The sequence below is a fragment of the Martes martes genome, assembly GCF_963455335.1.
Source record: "Martes martes genome assembly, chromosome: 9".
Taxonomy (NCBI): Eukaryota; Metazoa; Chordata; class Mammalia; order Carnivora; family Mustelidae; genus Martes; species Martes martes.
The window spans coordinates 81,179,261-81,199,040 of NC_137896.1; the positions used below are offsets into that span (position 1 = coordinate 81,179,261).

General features: G+C 33.7%; 1 protein-coding gene across 4 annotated transcripts in view; it reads right to left on the reverse strand.

Annotated features, from left to right (window-relative positions):
• The window catches only part of VPS54 (VPS54 subunit of GARP complex), a 97,691-nt gene that overhangs the window by 28,503 nt on the left and 49,408 nt on the right, over nt 1-19,780 (reverse strand). For all 4 annotated transcript variants that reach the window (XR_013967342.1, XM_080812634.1, XM_080812633.1 and 1 more), the window contains 8 exons: nt 14,594-14,720; nt 13,514-13,621; nt 11,489-11,544; nt 10,372-10,468; nt 7,698-8,038; nt 4,037-4,166; nt 3,253-3,434; nt 2,543-2,655 (listed from right to left, as the gene is read on the reverse strand). Coding sequence is in view for 3 of the 4 variants with exons in the window: in XM_080812634.1 (XP_080668760.1) it covers nt 2,543-2,655; nt 3,253-3,434; nt 4,037-4,166; nt 7,698-8,038; nt 10,372-10,468; nt 11,489-11,544; nt 13,514-13,621; nt 14,594-14,720 (1,154 nt within the window). In the remaining variant the exon portion in view is untranslated. The remainder of the gene's footprint in view (nt 1-2,542; nt 2,656-3,252; nt 3,435-4,036; nt 4,167-7,697; nt 8,039-10,371; nt 10,469-11,488; nt 11,545-13,513; nt 13,622-14,593; nt 14,721-19,780) is intronic.

The window sequence follows — 19,780 nt, forward strand, 5'->3', positions numbered from 1 at the left end:
AGTTTCCATGTTTTTTAAATGGGAATACTAATGGTATCTAGTTCGTGAACCTGCAAATGGGATAACAATGTAAAGTGCTTAGAACAAACTGTCTATCATCAAGTAAGTATCCAATTAATATTAATTGCTACCCAATAACCTTCATTTCCCCATGCCTAGCCAAAAAACCAGTAACTCATTAATGGGTGGTAGTGAATGAATAATAACCAAGAATCCTTAACTTGGTAAGAACTAGTAAAATGTTGATGGACTTCTAATAGCATGTACATTCTTCTCATTCAGAGGGAAAAAAAGACTGGGACTGAAGTAGGGTGTATAAAAGAAACCTCTTATTGTCAGCATCCTCCAAAGAGAAAGTGCAAATAAATAGTTCACACACACACACACACACACACACACACACACACATTGATTCAATCACTCTATATTTATCATTTTAATCCAAAAATTGTTATGTTTGTATGACCGTGGATTTTAAGACTTTGAACTGTTCAAGGACAGAAAACATGTTATAGACATCTAGCAGAGCACCTTACAAAGTGGGAAGTCATCAACTGTAGCCTGAAAGAGTAAATGAGAACTAAATCTTATAATCTCAAACTTGTGATTTAAAATAATTGGTTTTATTTTTACTTCAATCTTTGCTACTTGAATATTTTTGCTTTGCTAACATATAATCAATTAAAGGATTGCAACCACCACCCAACACTGTCACCTATTAAAAAAGAATTACAAGGCAACAGAAATCTACTTCATTCATTCAATTCTTCTCTCTGCCCTATATGAATTACTCTATTTTACACCTGTCCTTAATCCCTCCACTCTTGTCACCATGTTAGAAGACATAGCCTTTCACCTCAACTCTGGACTTAATTCCAGGAGCCCTGCCTCACAGTCCATGTCACTCCTCTTTAATCTTCTTCCTCCTTCTGCTAAAGGTAAAAACATAATTCAGTTTCTCCTACCTTAAAACTCTTAATTCCTTGAGCGGATTAAAGTAATAATCTAATTATTCTCTTAGGTCTCTAGAGCTACTTCATCACCTACTCCCCCTTCACAACCAAACCTGTCAAAAAAGGAGGCTACATTTAACAGTCCTCATCTTTCAAGTTACTTAGTATTGACTACAATATGACTCTGTCACTCTACTGGGTTGCTAAAATTGCAAATGATCTCCTACGTGTCAAACTAGTGGTCACTATTTGTATTTTACTTAGTCTTTCTCTTGTAGTGCAGTTGCATTTTCTATAAATGTGAAACACACAATTTAAAAATATTTCTATGTAAAAATATTAAACTTCTAATTAAATGTACAAAATTCGAAAATGCATCTGCCTCCTCCATTAAAAATATTTGATAATTGGGGAGCCTGGGTGGCTCAGTCAGTAGAACATGAGACTCTTCATCTCAGGGTCAAGAGTTCAAGCCCCATGTTGGGCATGGAGTCTACCTAAAATAAAACTTAAAAAAACTTTCAAAAAATTATTTGACAATTTTATAATTTCAAATCTGGTATTACAGGTTAAGGTGTATATAAGTTTATATTATTATCACATGACAGCTCCAATTTAACTGGCATACAAAAGTATCTTCCAGCCATTGCATTTCTTTCACATGAAACCCAAGACATATTTGATGCCAATAACAATTCTCTTCTTGAAATCAATTTTTTTACTTCCATATTCTTCTGGATTTCCTCCTACTTCTCTGGCCCTTCCTTCTGAGTCTTCTTTATAGTTTTCTTTTTCTAGAGTTTTTTACATTTTGGTTTTCTCTATCCTATCACTACTGTATTACTTGTGATTGCTAATCCACATTTTTTTTTTCATTAGACTTAGCCCTTTTTTTAAAAAGATTTTTTATTTATTTATCTGACAGAGAGAGAGCACAAGCAGGTGGGATAGCAGACAGAAGGAGAGGGAGAAGCAGGCCCCCCGCCAAGCAAGGAGCCTGATACGGAGCTTGAACCCAGGACCCCAGGATCACGACCCGAGCCAAAGGCAGTCGCTTAACCAACTGAGCCACCCAGGCACCCCTAGACTTCCCTTTTCGAGGTGTATTATAATTGTTATCTGTCTCAATATCTGACACACAGTAGAAGCTTACTAGTGTTCAGTGAATGAATACGTGTCTTTAAACAACATGGTATAGTAAACAAAGCCATGAAGTTATATAAAACCGGTTTCAAATCTCAGCTCATCATTTGTACAAAATTCCTTAACCCCTAGAAGCCTTATGCCTCCTCACTGCTAAATAAGGTTAACAATAGCATTTTCATCATAAATTGTTGTGTGGATAAACTGGAATAATGCATATAAAAGCACCTGGCCCCAGTGTATGGCATATGGTTAACATTCAATAAATACCTGAAATTATTATTACAAATTACCACAGATAACTTTTCCAGTCAATTACTAACTAAGCTGGCATTATTAGTTCTAGGCTTTTCAAGAGGCACTGTCAATTAAAGAAATGTTAAACATTCCTATAAAATGAATAAACAATATAAAATCAGAAGAAAGTATGTGAAAGAAACACATACCCCCTGACTTTTTTTCAGGTAAAGCAATCTTTCCATCTGATATAGAATCAACAAGATCCTGAAATTCTGCAGGAACATCAGCTTGCTTCCAGCGCTCATTGTCTAAGAGGAGGCTATTCAAAAGGGAGGGGAAAAAATGGAAGATAAACTTTAACAATATTTCAACACCATCTTCTTTGGTTGAAAAGAAAAGGAAGAGCTGAGTGAGTACATAAGACTTTTCTTGTCATATCTTTTAGTAATAATAAAGACACTACATGTTTCTTAAATTCAAGTAAAGCTCATGAAATACAAGACATTGACTTTTTACACAGTAATGGCCACTAGCTGGTGTTAAAGTACTGAGATTTTTAAAATAAATGTACACCTTAATAAACTGAAAAACTTCATAATATCATAATCATTTGGTATGAGTATTTTCAGAAAACATTTTTCTTTTTGTATTTCTTAGGCTAACCAAGAAGAGTAGTGAAACACAATTAACCTCACATTGAGTAGGAAAGGAAAAGTCAATCTATTGAGGATCTTTCTGATAAGCACTTTTATGAAAATAAAGATTCTAATTCACTTTGAAAAGTCAAGAATCTGTCTTTAATGAAAAAGAAAAAAGTTTTTCAGGGGTTCTGGTGAGCTAATCAATTAAATATAATCATGATTTGTAAAGAAAGGGGAAAAAAAACTGAAGAACAGACTGAACATGGTAATGATACCTGAGTTTAGTTTTTCTCTCTTCATGAAACCTGTTTACAAATTTATTAGCTTGGCTCTGAAGTGCTCCAAGTAATGACATACTTTTTCTTCCACAGATCTGTTCAGTATCTAAAATGAATGTTTCCATTAATCTAGAAAGTGTTATGAATTCCGTGGAATTTAGCTTCTCAAGAAAACCATCCTAAATTTTAAAGATAACACAAATCGTGACAATTAGGTATAACACCAAATACAAATAAACTATAAGACCAACCTAGTTTAACATATGTTAATTACATTATTTTAATAATGTTAATTCACCATTACCTTAAAATCATTTTTAATGAAGTTTCCCAATACTTTAGTCTCAGAAATTGAAAATAAAGAGCTTAAAATGTCTAAATTTTACACTGACCCCTTTATAATACAGTAGCTCAAATAAATTCAGGTCATACTATAAAATTTCACAATACTGGATTTCAACTATTTTTATTAATATGGCAGCTAGTTATGTATACATATATATGTACATATGTAAAGTTGCATATTAATTTCAAATTAATTATCAAGGCATTAAATCTCAAAATTATTCTTTTAATCTTTTTTTTCCTACTTCTTTTATTTGGATTATTTTATATTTCAACATCTTCCTAATAGGCCACATCAGTACCATTAACCTTATTATTAAAAATATAATATGCAGTATTATAATAATAGGGGAACACAGGGACATAAGCAAGGATATGATTCTAGATCTCCAAAATAATAGATATAAAATATCTAAAGCTCTATCAAACAACTAACCTTTGCTCTTGACATGAGAAATTTGACAGCTCGGTCATGACATATATCTGAAGCACTATACAATAACTCCTGGATATTATTTGCCAGTTTTTCTAGCTCTAAATCAGTTAATTTCATGTCTTCATTGACCCTGAAAATGATAAAGAGATTAAGTCAGGGAAAATTGTGAGTATACTGTCCTTGATGGGTAACATACCAATAAAAAACAAAAAGCTGTAAAATTCACATCTGATAAAAAATTCTGTGATGCAGCAAACACTTTTTTTGTGTGTGGTGAAGCATTAGTTAAACAAGCTCAGATAATACAAATATTTTACCCTAATCTTGTATAAAAATAATTTTCTGAGGTGCGCAGGTTGCTCAGTTGTTAAGCATCAGCCTTTGGCTCTGGTCATGATCCCAGGGTCCTGGGACTGAGCCCCGCATCGGGCTCCCTGCTCCACAGGAAGCCTGCTTCTTCCTCTCCCACTCCTCCTACTTGTGTTCCCTCTCTTGCTGTGTCTCCTATGTCAAATAAATAAATAAAAAATATTTTAAAAAAATAAGAAAAGAACTTTCTCCCTCTCATGTAGTATTTTCTGTAGTTTATTTCAGACTCTGACTAGAAAACTGCAAAAACCGCAAACGCCGAAAAGTTTTGCAGTTTTTCAGACTGTAAAAACTACAAGGCCAAAAAAAAAAAAAATTCCAGTTAGGTACAAGGTGGCAGCTGTGGCACATTGTGCACAGGTGCCTAGGATGACACACCGGGAAGGAAGGAGAGGGAAGGGATGTTATTTCATGACAAATAGGCACTCTTTTTTTTTTCTTAGAGTTATGAATGATAGTTAATATTCAGTTCAACTGAGCTAATATTTCCTAAGCATTTATTGTGTTTAAGTGCTAAATACTAGAGGGAACACAATAGACTTGCTGTCATCAAGGAATAGTTCTGTGGGATGTGGTATCAAAATAGCACTGGACTCTTCATATAGAAGTAAATTTGAGTTCAGAAAGATAATCATATGGAAAAATAGAAAAGAGACTCATGCTACTATACACAAAAATCAATTCCAGATGGCTTGTAGATCTAAATGTGATGAGGGTAGCAACGAAGCTTCTAGAAAATAAGAGAATATCATCAAAGCCTTAGGGCACAGAAAGATTTCTTAAACAGAACAAAGAAAAAAAAAGCACAAACCATAAAGGAAAAGAATGAATCATAGGATTATGTTAAAATTAGGAACTTCCGTTCATCAAAGACCCCAATAAGAGTAGGAGAAAATATTTATAATCTGGAAAACCAACAACGGGCTTGCGTTGAGACTATATAAAGAATCGATAAATCAATAAGAAATAAAATACAAACCAGTAAAGTGGGCAACGAACTTGAATAGGCTCTTCACAGAAGAGGATATCCAAACAGCCAATGAATATATGAAAAGTGATCTCTTTCTAATCACCAGGGAAATAAAAACTCAAACTAATATACCTGTAACATACCCACCAGAATGGCTAACATGTAAAAGACTGACAATACCAAGACTGAATGAAGATGGGGAGAAACAGAAACTCACATTGCTGATGGGATTGTAAATGAGTACAACTCCTTTGGGAAATTGACCATTCACATACTTTATTTATTCTTAGGTACATATTCAACAGAAATGCTTATAACCTGTGCACCAAAGACACTTAAAAGAATGTTCACAACAATCAAAATGGAAATAACCCAAATTTAGGTTACAGTATACAGTTACACTGTGATATAGTCTGAAACTGGAATATTTTGTACAAAAAATAAACTACTTCTATATAAAACAACTTAGAATATTATCACAAACATGTACTGAGTGAAAGAAAATTGAAACAGAACATGATTCCATTTATGGTTTCATTTATATAAAATTTAAAAAATAAGAAAAACCAACTGTTTTCATGGTTTCCTTTGGGAAAGAGTGAAAATGTAGTCATAAAAGGGGCTTCTAGAGAGCTGGTAATGTTCTATTTCTTAATTTGGATGATGATTACACCAGTGTATTCACATTGTGGTAACTGAGGTGAACACATACAACTGATGTATTGGTCTCTATGCGCATTATACTCCAATTAAAAAGTTAAAACAAAAAAGTAAGGAGGGTAGCAGCTCTTTGTCCTCTCCATCCTGCTGCTAGGGATGCAGATTTGATGATAAAAGCAGACATAGCCTCTTTAAACAGAGATGGAAACTACAAAATGAGGATGGCAGAGCTACCTTCTTCATTGTGGACCTCCTACCTCTGAAGTGTTATGTGAGAGAAATAAAATTCTACACTGTTTAAGCTATAGAGGTTTCTATACCTTTTGTGATAGTTTAGACTACACCTTACCCAGTAAATGTGAAATATTAGCCTGAACAGAGAAAAACTATTTGTATTAATATGTAGTTCAGGGTTTTCTTTTTGGTGGGGACAGGAGGTATTACAGCTGATTTTATGGTATAACTGCAACCTATATAAGCTCCTGGGGCATAAGCTGACTTCTATAAAAATGAAAAAAGTACATGCTGAATTCCTATGCTTAACAATAACTAAATCCAAACTATGTATCTATGTTCTTGGATCAGAAAGATTTTATTGGCTTTGCTTTGTTTTATTCTATACAGATGATTGGGACAACTGGTGAACTCTAAATGGGATCTATGGATTAGACGGTAATAATGTATCAATGTTTTGGGTTTTTTTTTAAGATTCATTTATTTGAGAGAGAGAGACCACAAGCGGTGGGGAGGGGGAGAAGGAGAAGCTGACTCCCCACTAAGCAGGAAGTCCATGGGGCTTGATCCCAGGACCCCTTGATCATGACCTGAGCCAAAAGCAGATGCTTAACTGACTGAACCACCCAGGCACCGCGATACAATGTTTTCTTGATTCTAATTGGTGTACTATAGTTATTTTAGGAGAGTATTCTTGTTCTTGTATTTTGGGAAATATACACTGAAGAATATGGAGATAATGGGACTTCATGTCTGCAACCTTTTGCCAAATGATTCAGAAAAAAGTATTAACATGAGAGACCAAGGAAGAGAGAAGGGAGCAAGAAAGAGAAAGAGAGGTAGGGAGAGAGAAGGCAATGTGGTAAAACTGTTAAGAAATGAGGAATCAAGGTGAGGGATATACGACTTTTTTGTATAATGTGGCAAGTTTTCTGTAAATTTGAAATTATTTCAAAATAAGACATTTTTAAAAAGTCATGTTTGAAAAGACGGTCCGATTCACTTGGAAATTCACAAAAAAACTGACCAAAAAACCTGTAAATCCAACTTCACTATCTACAAAATACAAAGGTATCATAGTAGAAGAAAGAAAAATAAACAAGGTAATGCTGACCTGATTTCCAGAACAAGTTCTGCCCCTAGTAGTTTAAAAAAGTTGACTAAACTCTCTGAAATAAGCATTTAATTAAATGGTTCCTTTCCAGCCTTAAAATTCTGCAATTCTCGATGACTTCCAATGCTCACTTCCTTATATTCCATACATTTTCAAAAAGATATGTTTCATAAAATTAATTCAGTTTTGTTAAATTAAATTAAGTTCCAATACCAAAGTTCATACGGTAAAATAAACTGAATAAACAATCTTTCTGAAATCATTAAGAAGATGACTCAAAATCTTGCAAAGTTGGTAGCAGTCACCATACTCACATAATATCTACACCTCCTGGAGTAGCAGATGATGATGTCTGCTCTTTGCTGGATGAAGAATCAGTAGTACATTCTGGTTCAGATACCGAATCACTGCTACAGGGCTCACTATTTGGAGATGCATTTCTTTGAGAGGTAGTGTCGATTGCTACAGGTGTTAATTCATTCTCATTGAACGCATCACTTATAAACATGCCTTCATGGATTAAATAAGCCACCTCTGTGTCCAGTGAATTGTCTTTTGTAGCATTCTTCTGTTGTGAAATCTCCTCCAATTCTCTGGTCCTTCGGTTTTTGTCAAGAACTGAGAGAACAACACTGTGAATGATATTTAACGTTGCCTATAAGAAAACAGGATACATTTTTAAAGGACTTAAAGTAATGTGTACCTAAAGCTCCCAAAAGTGAATTCTACATATGTACTTTTGAACACCTTATAAACAAGTGCCAAGTTCATGCATATCAGAATTTTTACCAATCTTTGGGGGCACCTGGTGGCTCAGTGAGTTAAGCATCTGCCTTCAATTCTGGTCATGACCTCAGGGTCCTGGGATGGAGCCCCATGCTGGGCTCTCTACTCAGTGGGGAACCTGCTTCTCCCTCTCCCTCTGCTGCTCCCCTTGTTGTGCTCGTTCTCTCTCAAATAGATCTTTAAAAAAAAATTTTTTTTTCTAATAATCTTTTACCACACAGTAAAGGTGACTTGTGAAAAAGAACTACTCAAGAGAAATGGGTTGGTTCTCTAAAGCTTAGGAATAGATTTCTGTATTTTAATTTAATTTAATTTTACAAGTAGAAACCTCCCAAAAATACACTGCATATTATTAAGTATCTTAAATAGCTTACACTAAACAAAACTTGCCTATCACATCACTGGTAAGGGGTTAAACAGCCAGAATATATAAAGAACTCCTATAATTCAACAACAAAAAGATCTGATTAGAAAATGGGCAAAAAAATATTTCTCCAAAGAAGACATACAAATGGCCAATAAGTACATGAAAAGATGCAGTACATTTGCTTTATCCCATCCATTTATGGATGGACACTTGGGTTGCTTCCATATCTTTTGCCAGTAATTTTTTTTACTAGCTATTTCACTTTTAGGTTCCTTATCATTTAAGTTAATCCAAAATTTTATTTGATGTATGTGCAATATGTGATTTATCATAGTTAACACACACACACACACACACACACACACACAGAGGAATATTACTCGACCAGAAAAAAGAGTGAAATCTTCCCATCTGCAACAACATGGATGAATCTAGATGCTATGTGACGTCAGTCAGAGACAGACAAATACCATATGATTTCACTCATACGTAGAATATAGTAAAGGAAACAAAGAAAAAAGAGACAAAAAAAAACTCCAGACTCTTAAATATAGAGAACCGGTGGTTGCCAGCGGCAAGGTGGGGAGGGGAATGGGTGAAATAGGTGAGGAAGATTAAGAGTACACTTATTGTGGTGAGCTGAATAATGTATAGAATTGCTGAATCATTCTAAGGTACATCTGAAACTAATATAACACTGCATGTTAATTATACTTAAATTTTTAAAAATTACTGGCAAAAAGTTGGCCAATTCTATTGTTTGCAGTAGAGTTTTATACATCATGCACATGCAATAATAGAACTGGGTATGAGGAAGTCATGCTTGGAATATAGGATAAAGTGAAAATATGGCCTAGTTATTGAGCAATTAACGGATACAGGTTTGCTATCTATTGTTATCAATGTGTGGGATCAACAAATTTCGGCACAATTCTAAATTAAGTACAGTGAATCATGTTTTTAAAAAATTCTCCCACTCAGAAAGGTCGTACACATGACTTAGCATCACTCCAATGTTGATAAGGAAAAGTCATGTCACAGGTAAGTACCAAAGTCCCCCAGACCATTTAACAGGATACTCAGGAGATGCCAGGGATATTAACTATTAAGTAGCACGTGTAACACAATACTGACATCTGATAAGTCAAAGAATGTCAAACTTCACAAATAGCCTTTTATACTCAGTAATTCTTATGACTATCTTATTAAAACACAGCTATAACATGCTGGTAATTCTAACCAAAATGTATTAGTCAATGACATCTTTTCTTCTGAAAAATGCTGTGTGGAAGTGTCCTTTTCCTTATACTGAGTGGCTTAAAACTGAGTGATTTGACTGAAGAGACAGAATAATTAAATGTAACATATAACGCTTGATTGGCTCCCAGATTAAAAAGTGAAATAAAAACCTACAATGAAGGACATTAGTAGAGCAATTTAAATATGAAGTATATGTTAAAAAAAATACCATTATATCAACATCAAATATTTCTAGAAAAAATAAGTAGTTTCGAACAGATTTTTGAGTGTTTCACAATATTGTACTTACAGATAATCTAGGGAGATTAAAGAACCACAAAATCACAAGAGGAAATATTACTGTATAATATTTAATACCAAGTAAGCATATTTTTAATATAAAATAAATCTAAAATTACAGAGTATCAAAGCACTCTGAAGCACTTCAAATCTTATTTGAAACCATGCCTCTTTAGAAAAAGTACAAAACAAAGAACTTGTGTTTTTTTCTAATTTGATTCTGAATGTATATTATATATCTAGAAAGACTTAATTTTAGGGGTATTCTGGACCAAGTGATAATCACATAGGCTTACCTTAACTCTTTGTAGGAAAATTGTAAACTTAGAGAAAATCTCCTTTAGCAGATCAAACCACTGAGGAAAATTCAACATTCTCATCTGATCTGCAAGCCTAGAAAAAAAAAATCAAATACAAATAATGGCTGTCTTTGGGTAACTAGGAGTTTATTCTCAGAAGATAGTTCTATACTTGAGATATAGGAATTTCTCTTTTTAAGTTGAGAAAATTTCATGGGGAAGAAAATTAAAAATAACTGCCTCTCCATGTTCATAGGGCTTTTAACAGAATCCCAATAACTTAAGTTTTCTGACTACTAGAGACTCTTGCACTGTTACAGTTATTTTAACTAATTCTGAAACAGAGTTTTCACTAAGTAATAGTGTGGAAATTAAAACTCCTCAATCCTTGTTCTAGGAGTTTGGCCCAGACAAGTTTCATAGTTATCAATATTGCTACTCGTATCTTGGGCCAGTTAATAAAGTTTAGGTATCTATATGAAATGAAATCCATAGTTTCAAAATATCACTACTCGTCTCAAAATGAAAGAATAAGAATTTCAAAGGTTAAAACAAAAAATTATAGATAAGCATGAGACAATTCAAAATCATGTATTCAAATTTCTCAAAGCCGATTAGAAGCTGGGTTTTAATTATATAGCTAAATAATTTAAACTTAACTCTGCTATTCCTCTGAGATAGATTATCTTCAATTTCCCTCCTCCATAACCACACTGAATCCTTTCCATCCTCTCTCTGCCCTGGGAGGCTGACCTGCAGGGCTTGGCCAATGAGAAGCCCTGACAAAAGACTGGAAGGAGCAAAGGTACTGACAGCTCCATCTCCCTCCCTAAGAGGTTGTCTCAGGATGATTGCCTCCTGCACTGAAGATCACCTCAACTACCACAGATCTTTTTTTTCTTTTTTCTTTTTTTCCCCAACTACTAAGTGTCCTCCTTCTAAATCCTACTAACTGTTCTCATCCCTTATCCCTTAAAGGTTCTGCACTGTCATTTGTGATTTTCCGTTCACTCTGCGCATACCTTAGTAAATAATTCCTTAACTAAATCCTCCTTAGATTATTCTAATGTGTCATCTTTACCCTGATAACCCCCAACCTAATATTTATACTTACTTCATAACGACATCTGTGTCAATTTCTTCTATTTGTGAAACTTTATTAATCACACACTACAAAATTTAAGAAAAAAAATTTAATTAATCTCTTTAGAATTCTAAGTACTACATGGCTCATTTGTATATTAAACATCTCAATGAAAAAAAAAAATGACCTCTGACTGTGAGCATCACTTCACCAGACTTCTCTTGTGTGTCATATACACCTCAAGGTGTATTAAAAAACATATATCCGTAATCTATTAAATAATATTTCAGGATATGCTTGAATGGTATTAATTAAAATCACCTACTATTTAAAACTATTCAAAACCATACACCAAACAAACAAAACACCACCCAGAACTGTAATTCTTAGGAACAAGGTATAAGCCCCATATTAAAATTCCAAAAGAAATTCATTTGGGGGTTATGTTTTCTGCAGTATACACAACAGTTTAACTTTTAAAAAATGCTTAGACTTCAGGAGAATCCTAGGAATTACAACATAGCAATCCTCTAACAATTTGTTTCAAAGTTCTACATCCAGAAAACTACACAAATTATGTTCATAGCTCAGCAATTTTTATAAAGGAGTACACTTGTGTAGTGAGAACTCAGATCATGAAATTGAACACAGCCAGTAAGCCCCTCTCATGCTCCCTCCTAATCACTGCTTCCTCCCAAAAGATACTACTACTTTGATTTCTAATACCTCAGATTAGTTCTATGTTCAAATTTTACAAAAGTGTAATCATATAGTGTATACCCCTTTGTGTCTGGTTTCTTTGGCTCTACATCATGTATGTGATATTCACCCATGTTGCTTCATGTGATTACTTCATTCTCATTACTGTATAGTATTCAGTCATGTAAATATACCACAACTCTATTAACTTTTCTACTGATGACAGAATTTGGGTTTAAAAAAAAAGAATTTGGGTTTTTCTAGTTTTTCATTACCAATAGTGCTGCCATGAAATTCTGTGCTGTCTTTGGTAAACCTTTGTGCGCATTTCTGTTGGGTAAATACCTAGGAACAGAACTGCTGAATCATAATATTTGCATATATTTAGTGCTTCTAGCTACTGTCAACAATTTTTGAAAATTGTAACAATTTTAAAATAAAGTGTTTTAGTCAGTGTTTGAAAGATGTAAAAGATGGGGTGATTATAATCTTTTTTTGGCTTATTTTATTTAAACATTAAAAACTCAGAAATGTACATTCAACCTAATGATGATGATCAGTTAAGCCTAATAAATATATTTAAAATTGTTCTTCATAATTAGAAAAACTGAAGTTTTGTTAATGATATGTGAGTAAAAAGGCAAAACAAAGATGAGGAAAGACTGAAAAAAAACCACAGATTTTAGTTTACAATTATCATTTCTGAGATAAGGATAAGAGGAAATAAGCATTTAACTACTGATGGTGAGGTGTTTTTGGTAAATTCTTTTAAGAAAGCAATTCAGTTCTATCAAATAATTTAAAAGTACTTTTTACTCTGACCAATAATTCCCCTTATAGGAATTACCTATAAGAAAATCATCTTAACTATGGAAAAACCACACAAAACTTTAAACCAAAGATGTGTGTCACAGTGTTCTACAATACCAAACTGAAAACAGCTTGAATATTCAAGAGAGGAAGGCATAATATAATGTTGATGGAATTTTATATAACCATCAAAAATGATCTTTCTGAAGGGCTTATATGAGAAAATTCTTCTTATGCTTCTAACTGAAATATATGTACAATTCAAAATCATATATACAGTATGATAGCAACAAAGAAAAACATCAGTAACAATTTACACTTAGAAACAGTCTTTTCTTTTTTTTAACTTAGAAATATCCTTACAGTGATAATCTTTCAGCTGGTAAGACTATTTTTTCTTCTATTTTTCCATATTTTGAGTTTTTAAATAAATAAGAAAATGTTACCATTATAACTGCATATATTATCACTAGGATCATGTAAAAATAAACAATAAAAGTCTAGACCAAAATACATCAAATAAAAATGTATAATTTGTATAATTACCTGTTTAATGATATTCTTTGCTGTAATAATCATTTCTTCACTATAGATTTCTAAAAAATTAAGTTTTCTTTGTTTTAAAAGTCCAAATACAAGAGATACAAGTCTTTCCTATTAAAATAAAAACATGGAATTTCACAGTTTAAATATAAAATAATCTCACTCAGAAGTAGAAATATGCAACATCAAGGGTTTTATTAATTGATCCTCAGACCTCTATCCTGCATATGGTATTTTCTAGAAGCCTAAAAAAACCCTTTCACAACAATCTTATCAGATTACTGGAGTCACTATTTTAAAGCAGGTCAATTCTAATGCACTACAGTGATCAAATGCAGCTGTTTTGGGGGCAAAATAATATAGGTACATTTTGGCCTAGTTTCAAACAAGTAGCTAGAAAGTATCCTTCTCAAAACCTGATGACCTATAAATACTCCATGAGTCCTGTGATTTTTAGTTAGTTGGTCAAGAAGACTAAAATGATGACCGGACTATTTGTGGGGGATTAACTATGAACACATACAAAAATCTCTTTAATAGGCTGCTATCAGGGCTTCTGGATTCTTTACTAGTTCTTGACCATAATCAGCATTGAAAAGTCAGCAGAAAAGGGAAGACTAGATATGTAAGACCTCATTTTAAATCCAATTTTTTTTTTAATTTTTAAGATTTTATTTATTTATTTGACAGAAAGAGATCACAAGTAGGCAGAGGCAGGCAGAGAGGAGAGGGGGAAGCAGGCTCCCCACAGGGCAGAGAGCCCAATGCGGGGCTTGATCCAGGACCCTGAGATCATGACCTGAACCAAAGGCAGAGGCTTTAACCCACTGAGCCACCCAGGCACCCCTAAATCCAATTTCTAATTAAGGTATAAAATTACCTTATTCTCTAACTTCACAGGATAATGAACAATTATGGTGCTTGCTAAAGTCACACAAAGTGAAGGACTTCATTGAAGTCTGAGCTTGAAACTTAAGATAATTTTGCTGACTATAATCAGAGAAGAATGTGTTCTAAACTAAGATTATTAGGAGTTAACAGTAAGCAATGTCATCAATTTCATCCAGAGTTCAAAGCACATACCTCTTCTAAAATTTGACAATCATCTTCCAGTGGTCTGTTTAAGTCACTGTGAGAATAAGTAGAAAATTCTGCAATCATCATTTTATCTATCAGTTTTTCTAATTCACAAAGCTGTGATCCCAAATGCCTACAAAGGAAGAGGGAAATGTGACATATATTCACTCCACCATCAAGGAAACTAGTTGGAAAAACTCTTCTAGTTGACAGTATTTGTGCAATAATGTGATATTTGAGTAAAATGGAATCTTTAACTTAACAAAAATAACTGCGATAGTTTCACATCATCTCCCAAATCCTTTTTTTTCTTTACATGTTGAACCTCCAAACACTTAAATGTATCATAGAGAACATCGTTCTAGAAATTTCATGACTGCTTTTTTGTCTGCTTTTCACAGACAAACTATTCAGATATTCTAAAGTCCTTTCCTAATTAACCATTTATGGAATAGCAATGTCAGTAGCTCCCCAGCCATTCATTTATTCCACAAATACAAGTGTCTACCATGGCCCTATTGGTATGGATATAAATACTTGAGGACTACAGGGACAGACTGACTCAATTCAATCTCTGTTATGAACAGTATGAGTTACTGTGCAATTTCCCTCAGGTCATTATACTGAAAGTCATCAGAACACAAGATTGAAAATATAAAAATACTAAGCAAGAGTCTATTCTTGGAACTTTTTCCTCATAAAATATTCCTTTTTAATCTACCTCTAATATTTACAGACCTTAGTAGGACTGGAGTAAGAAGGACTCTAATCAAATGGGCAAAGTTGTGGGGGTGGTAAAGGCAAATATTATTAATGGGATTTGGAACACTCTCCCTAGAGAAAGCATGCAGTATCCAAAGGACAAGAAGGATCCCATGCAGTCCCTGCTCTGGAGGGCCCTCAGGATCATTACCTTCATATATGAAGGGATCTTCACCATATAATCTAATAGCTTCATAAAAACAATGGGTAATCTAGTTGGTCCAAAGTATTTCAAAAATTAAGTAAAATAGGCTAATGAGAAATCTGTTTATACATTATAAAAAAATTTTTAAAGCTCTACTTATGGTGCAATTTCAAAACATGTATATTTAAATGTCTAAATTTAAATTTTATCTTAAATTTAGACATTATTGAATAAAAAGCATTTAAAGATACATATACTCCGTTAACTTGAAAAACAAATGTCAGAAATTGTCTTTAGTAAGACCAGATACAGCACATTTAAAAAAAAAAAACTAGTTTAAACCATATGACCTTTTAGACAGATCCACTGTTCTTATATAAACAGCATATGGTAAGCAATATAGTGATAATTTTGAAAAACATCTGATAAGTGAAACAATATAAATTTGCATTTTTCAATATAAAAATTATATTTCTTACAGCTAATTAGAAGACTAATAAGATTCTCATAAATGGCACCAACATCTTACAATAAGCTAATTTCGAACATACTCACTAGTACAAACTAAAACACTGCCATAAGGGAAATTTGGCAGTGTCTAGCAAAATTACATAGGCAATTAACATTTGACCTAGGAATCTCACTTCTCAGCATCTGTATCAAAGACATGCTCATAAAAATACAAAAAGAACATACATTCATTGTAGCACTGTTCATAACCCTAAGGGAATAGAAATCACACAAATGTTGACCAATGGAAGCTAGTTAACTATCCTGTAACAGACACTATATATTTTTAAAAGAACTGAAGAATACCAATTAATATACTATATACTGCTACAGAGCAGTTTTTCAGTCTTTTTTTTTTCACTGTTGCCCCCCAAAGTCCTTTTAGATATTTTTATTCCTAATCACCCCATACATATACTTAATATCACAGAGTGTATATCTATTTATGTACCTTGGCCCTTTGGAGGGCCACAAGCCATTATAACATCCAATTTTTTTCACCCTTCAAGAACCAATTCTTGCCCCCTTGCAGTGACAGCTGCCACTTAGAAGGCAGACTATAGAGTGATCCCCAGGTGTACTGTAAAGATGAAAACAGCAAGGAAGAGAAAAGTAATACAGTATACTAATGCTTATCTAAGATTAGGGACAGAGAGAGAGATGGCTGGATGGATGACGGATAAATATAAATTAAAACTTTTTAAAATGGTGACTTATAGAGTAGGTAGGAAGGAAGGAACCAGAGAGAAGTTAAATTTCTTTTTTTTTTTTAATTTTTTTAAGATTTTACTTATTTATTTGACAGAGAAAGATCACAAGTAGGCAGAGACAGAGGAGGAAGCAGGCTCCCTGCTGAGCAGAGAGCCCGATGTGGGACTCGATCCCAGGACCCTGAGATCATGACCTGAGCTGAAGGCAGAGGCTTTAACCCACTGAGCCACCTAGGCACCCGAGAAGTTAAATTTCTTTAACCATCCTTTGTTTCAGAAATTTGACTTTGGAACCATGTAACTACTTAACATAGTTCTAGCACAACATTATATTTAAAAACTTCAACCCTTAAATATCAAGAGCAAATGAAACAAATGAACTTAACAGCACATCAAGTTAGCAGGAAATGTATATAAAGAAGAATTATTTCAAGTGACTTTAAAACATAGAAATTTATCCACTTATTCCACAAGGATATAGCTTAAGGAAAAAAAGAGAAAGAAATCCTCCATGTTTGTAGCAATAATACTATTAGTTCTGAGAGCATTCTATGTATATTGTGGGATAAAGCAAGTGAGTAATTATGTTTTAATGTCCTTCAAAGCCACAGTTTTCAGCCTGTATACATATATAAGATTAATGAAGTAAAAACTTTATGGTCCTGAATTTAAATTGGAAATACCAATATGAACGCATATTTTTTCTTTAAAAAGGAAACCTATTTCTAGCTCTGTCCACTACAAAGCCCTAGACATAATGGCCAATCCAATACCAAGGAACACATCTGGTACCCAGACTGTAATTTTTTTTTTTAACATTTTATTTATTTGACAGACAGAGATCACAAGTAGGCAGAGAGGCAGACAGAGAGAGAGGGGGAAGCAGGCTCCCTGCGGAGCAGAGAGCCCGATGCGGGACTCGATCCCAGGGCCCTGGGATCATGACCTGAGCCGAAGGCAGAGGCTTTAACCCACTGAGCCACCCAGGCGCCCCTCAGACTGTAATTTTTAAATACCATTTCCTACTAAAAGAAACTAGTGCTCCTTAGAAAAATGATGGATTACAAGTTTGGGACAGAAAAAGAATATGAACATCTAATCATAACACAAAGTAAGAAAACTACCAATCAAAAGCTCCTGGAATCATGTAAAATACCACAAAAATGAACCTGAGCCTACAAAAGACAGAAATATGAATGCTGACAGAAACAAAAATAGCAAAAAAACCTTACTTTAAATATATGTAAATTCATGTTTATAAAAATATACCTTTTAAAAATCATCAGTTACCTTTGGAAGATGCTAGATTTTCAATTCGTTAATTTTAAAATTGCCAAATTAAAAAAAAGAAATCTAAAACATCATCCTCCCTCTCCTTGTAAGAACTGTCCTTAAGTGTTACCAAATTGTTATGGACAAATATAACTTTACAGAAATATTCCAAATTCATAAATGATTAAGGAAGTATAGAATTAGAATATCATTATTACATGTAACCCATAATGAAATAATAAATCTAGGCAATGTTCATCAAATGGCTGCTAATATCATAAAAAGAGAGACAACCAGATATATGCCTTTTTTTGGGGATTTGGAATCTGATCTTTTACTTAAATATAAATGCCTAGTGAAATGTTACAATAATATCATCTCTTTCGCCAAGATAAAAATAAGTATTTATCTTTTTTTATTAGTTTCAAAGTAGAATTTAGTGACTCATCAGTTGCATATAACACCGTCTGCTCATTACATCAAGTGCCCTCTTAATGCCCACCACCCAATTAATACCGCCCCCCACCAACCTCCCCTAAATGTATGCCTCTTGGCTGAAATACACACCACAACTTAGTAGGTGCTCCTGCCAAAAAGTAAACCTTAAATCTAACCAACCCTTTAATTCTAACTACCAGTTTATAGAAAATATAGGCAAAAGAAAAATGTGCTTAGACATGGAGATGCAGCTGGCAAAATCTAGACTGTGAAAAGCTTTGTAAGATAAATAACTCAATTTCTTTTCTTTAAAGATTTTATTTATTATTTATTTGACAGACAGAGATCACAAGTAGGCAGAGAGGCAGGCAGAGACAGAGGAAGGGAAGCAGGCTCCCTGCTGAGCAGAGAGCCCCATGCCGATGCCCGATGCCTATGCCCGGCTAGATCCCAGGACCCTGGGATCATGACCTGAGCCCAAGGCAGAGGCTTTAACCCACTGAGCCACCCAGGCGCCCATAACTCAATTTCTTGAAAGGGAGAAAATGAAAATGAGGAAGTATATATCAAAAGATGTTGATACATATCAACCAAAAAAAAAAAAGAGAGAGAGAGAGAAAGAAATATCAACCAATTACAATGTGTAGGTATTATTTGGATCCTGATTTCAACAAACACATTACAAAAAAAGAAACGAGACAAGAAAATTTGATTTGAACAATGACTAGCTTTTTAAAAAATGGTATTATGTTTTAAAATATCTTTTTCTTTCAAATATACATAATGAAATATTTGCCAAAGAAGTAGAATGATGTTTGGATTTGTTTCAAAATAAACTAGGAGTAGGGGGTATAGAAAAGACAAACGTGGCCATGAGTTGGTAACTCACAGGTGATACTCAAATTTACCCAGCTTCATATAGCTCTCTTCACGTAATTTCCTGTTTCTGTGTATGTTTGAAATTTCAGTAAGTTTTTTAAAAAGCAGCAACAGAGTAGGATATAAAGCTACACATAACTTTAATGTTGCTTGGTTCTCAGCTGATTATTATGAAGATCATAGGTTCCTTTTCAATACAGACTAAAGGTTAACACACAGGTATATGCTACCTTCAGGTATGAATAGTCTGCAACAAGTCCCAACAAAGAATTATGGTGGGCAATCTAGATGACAGTATCTTACTGATGTCTGAGCATCAGAATAATAAATAAAGATTTGTCTAAACAAATTCTTAAACAAAATTTCCAGAATTAAAATGTTCTACAAGATTCACCTATTTATCTTTTTTAAGTCTTGGTGACTTTGGCAATAGCTGCAATAATAATGGCCTGCACATTATTAACCATATCAAAAATA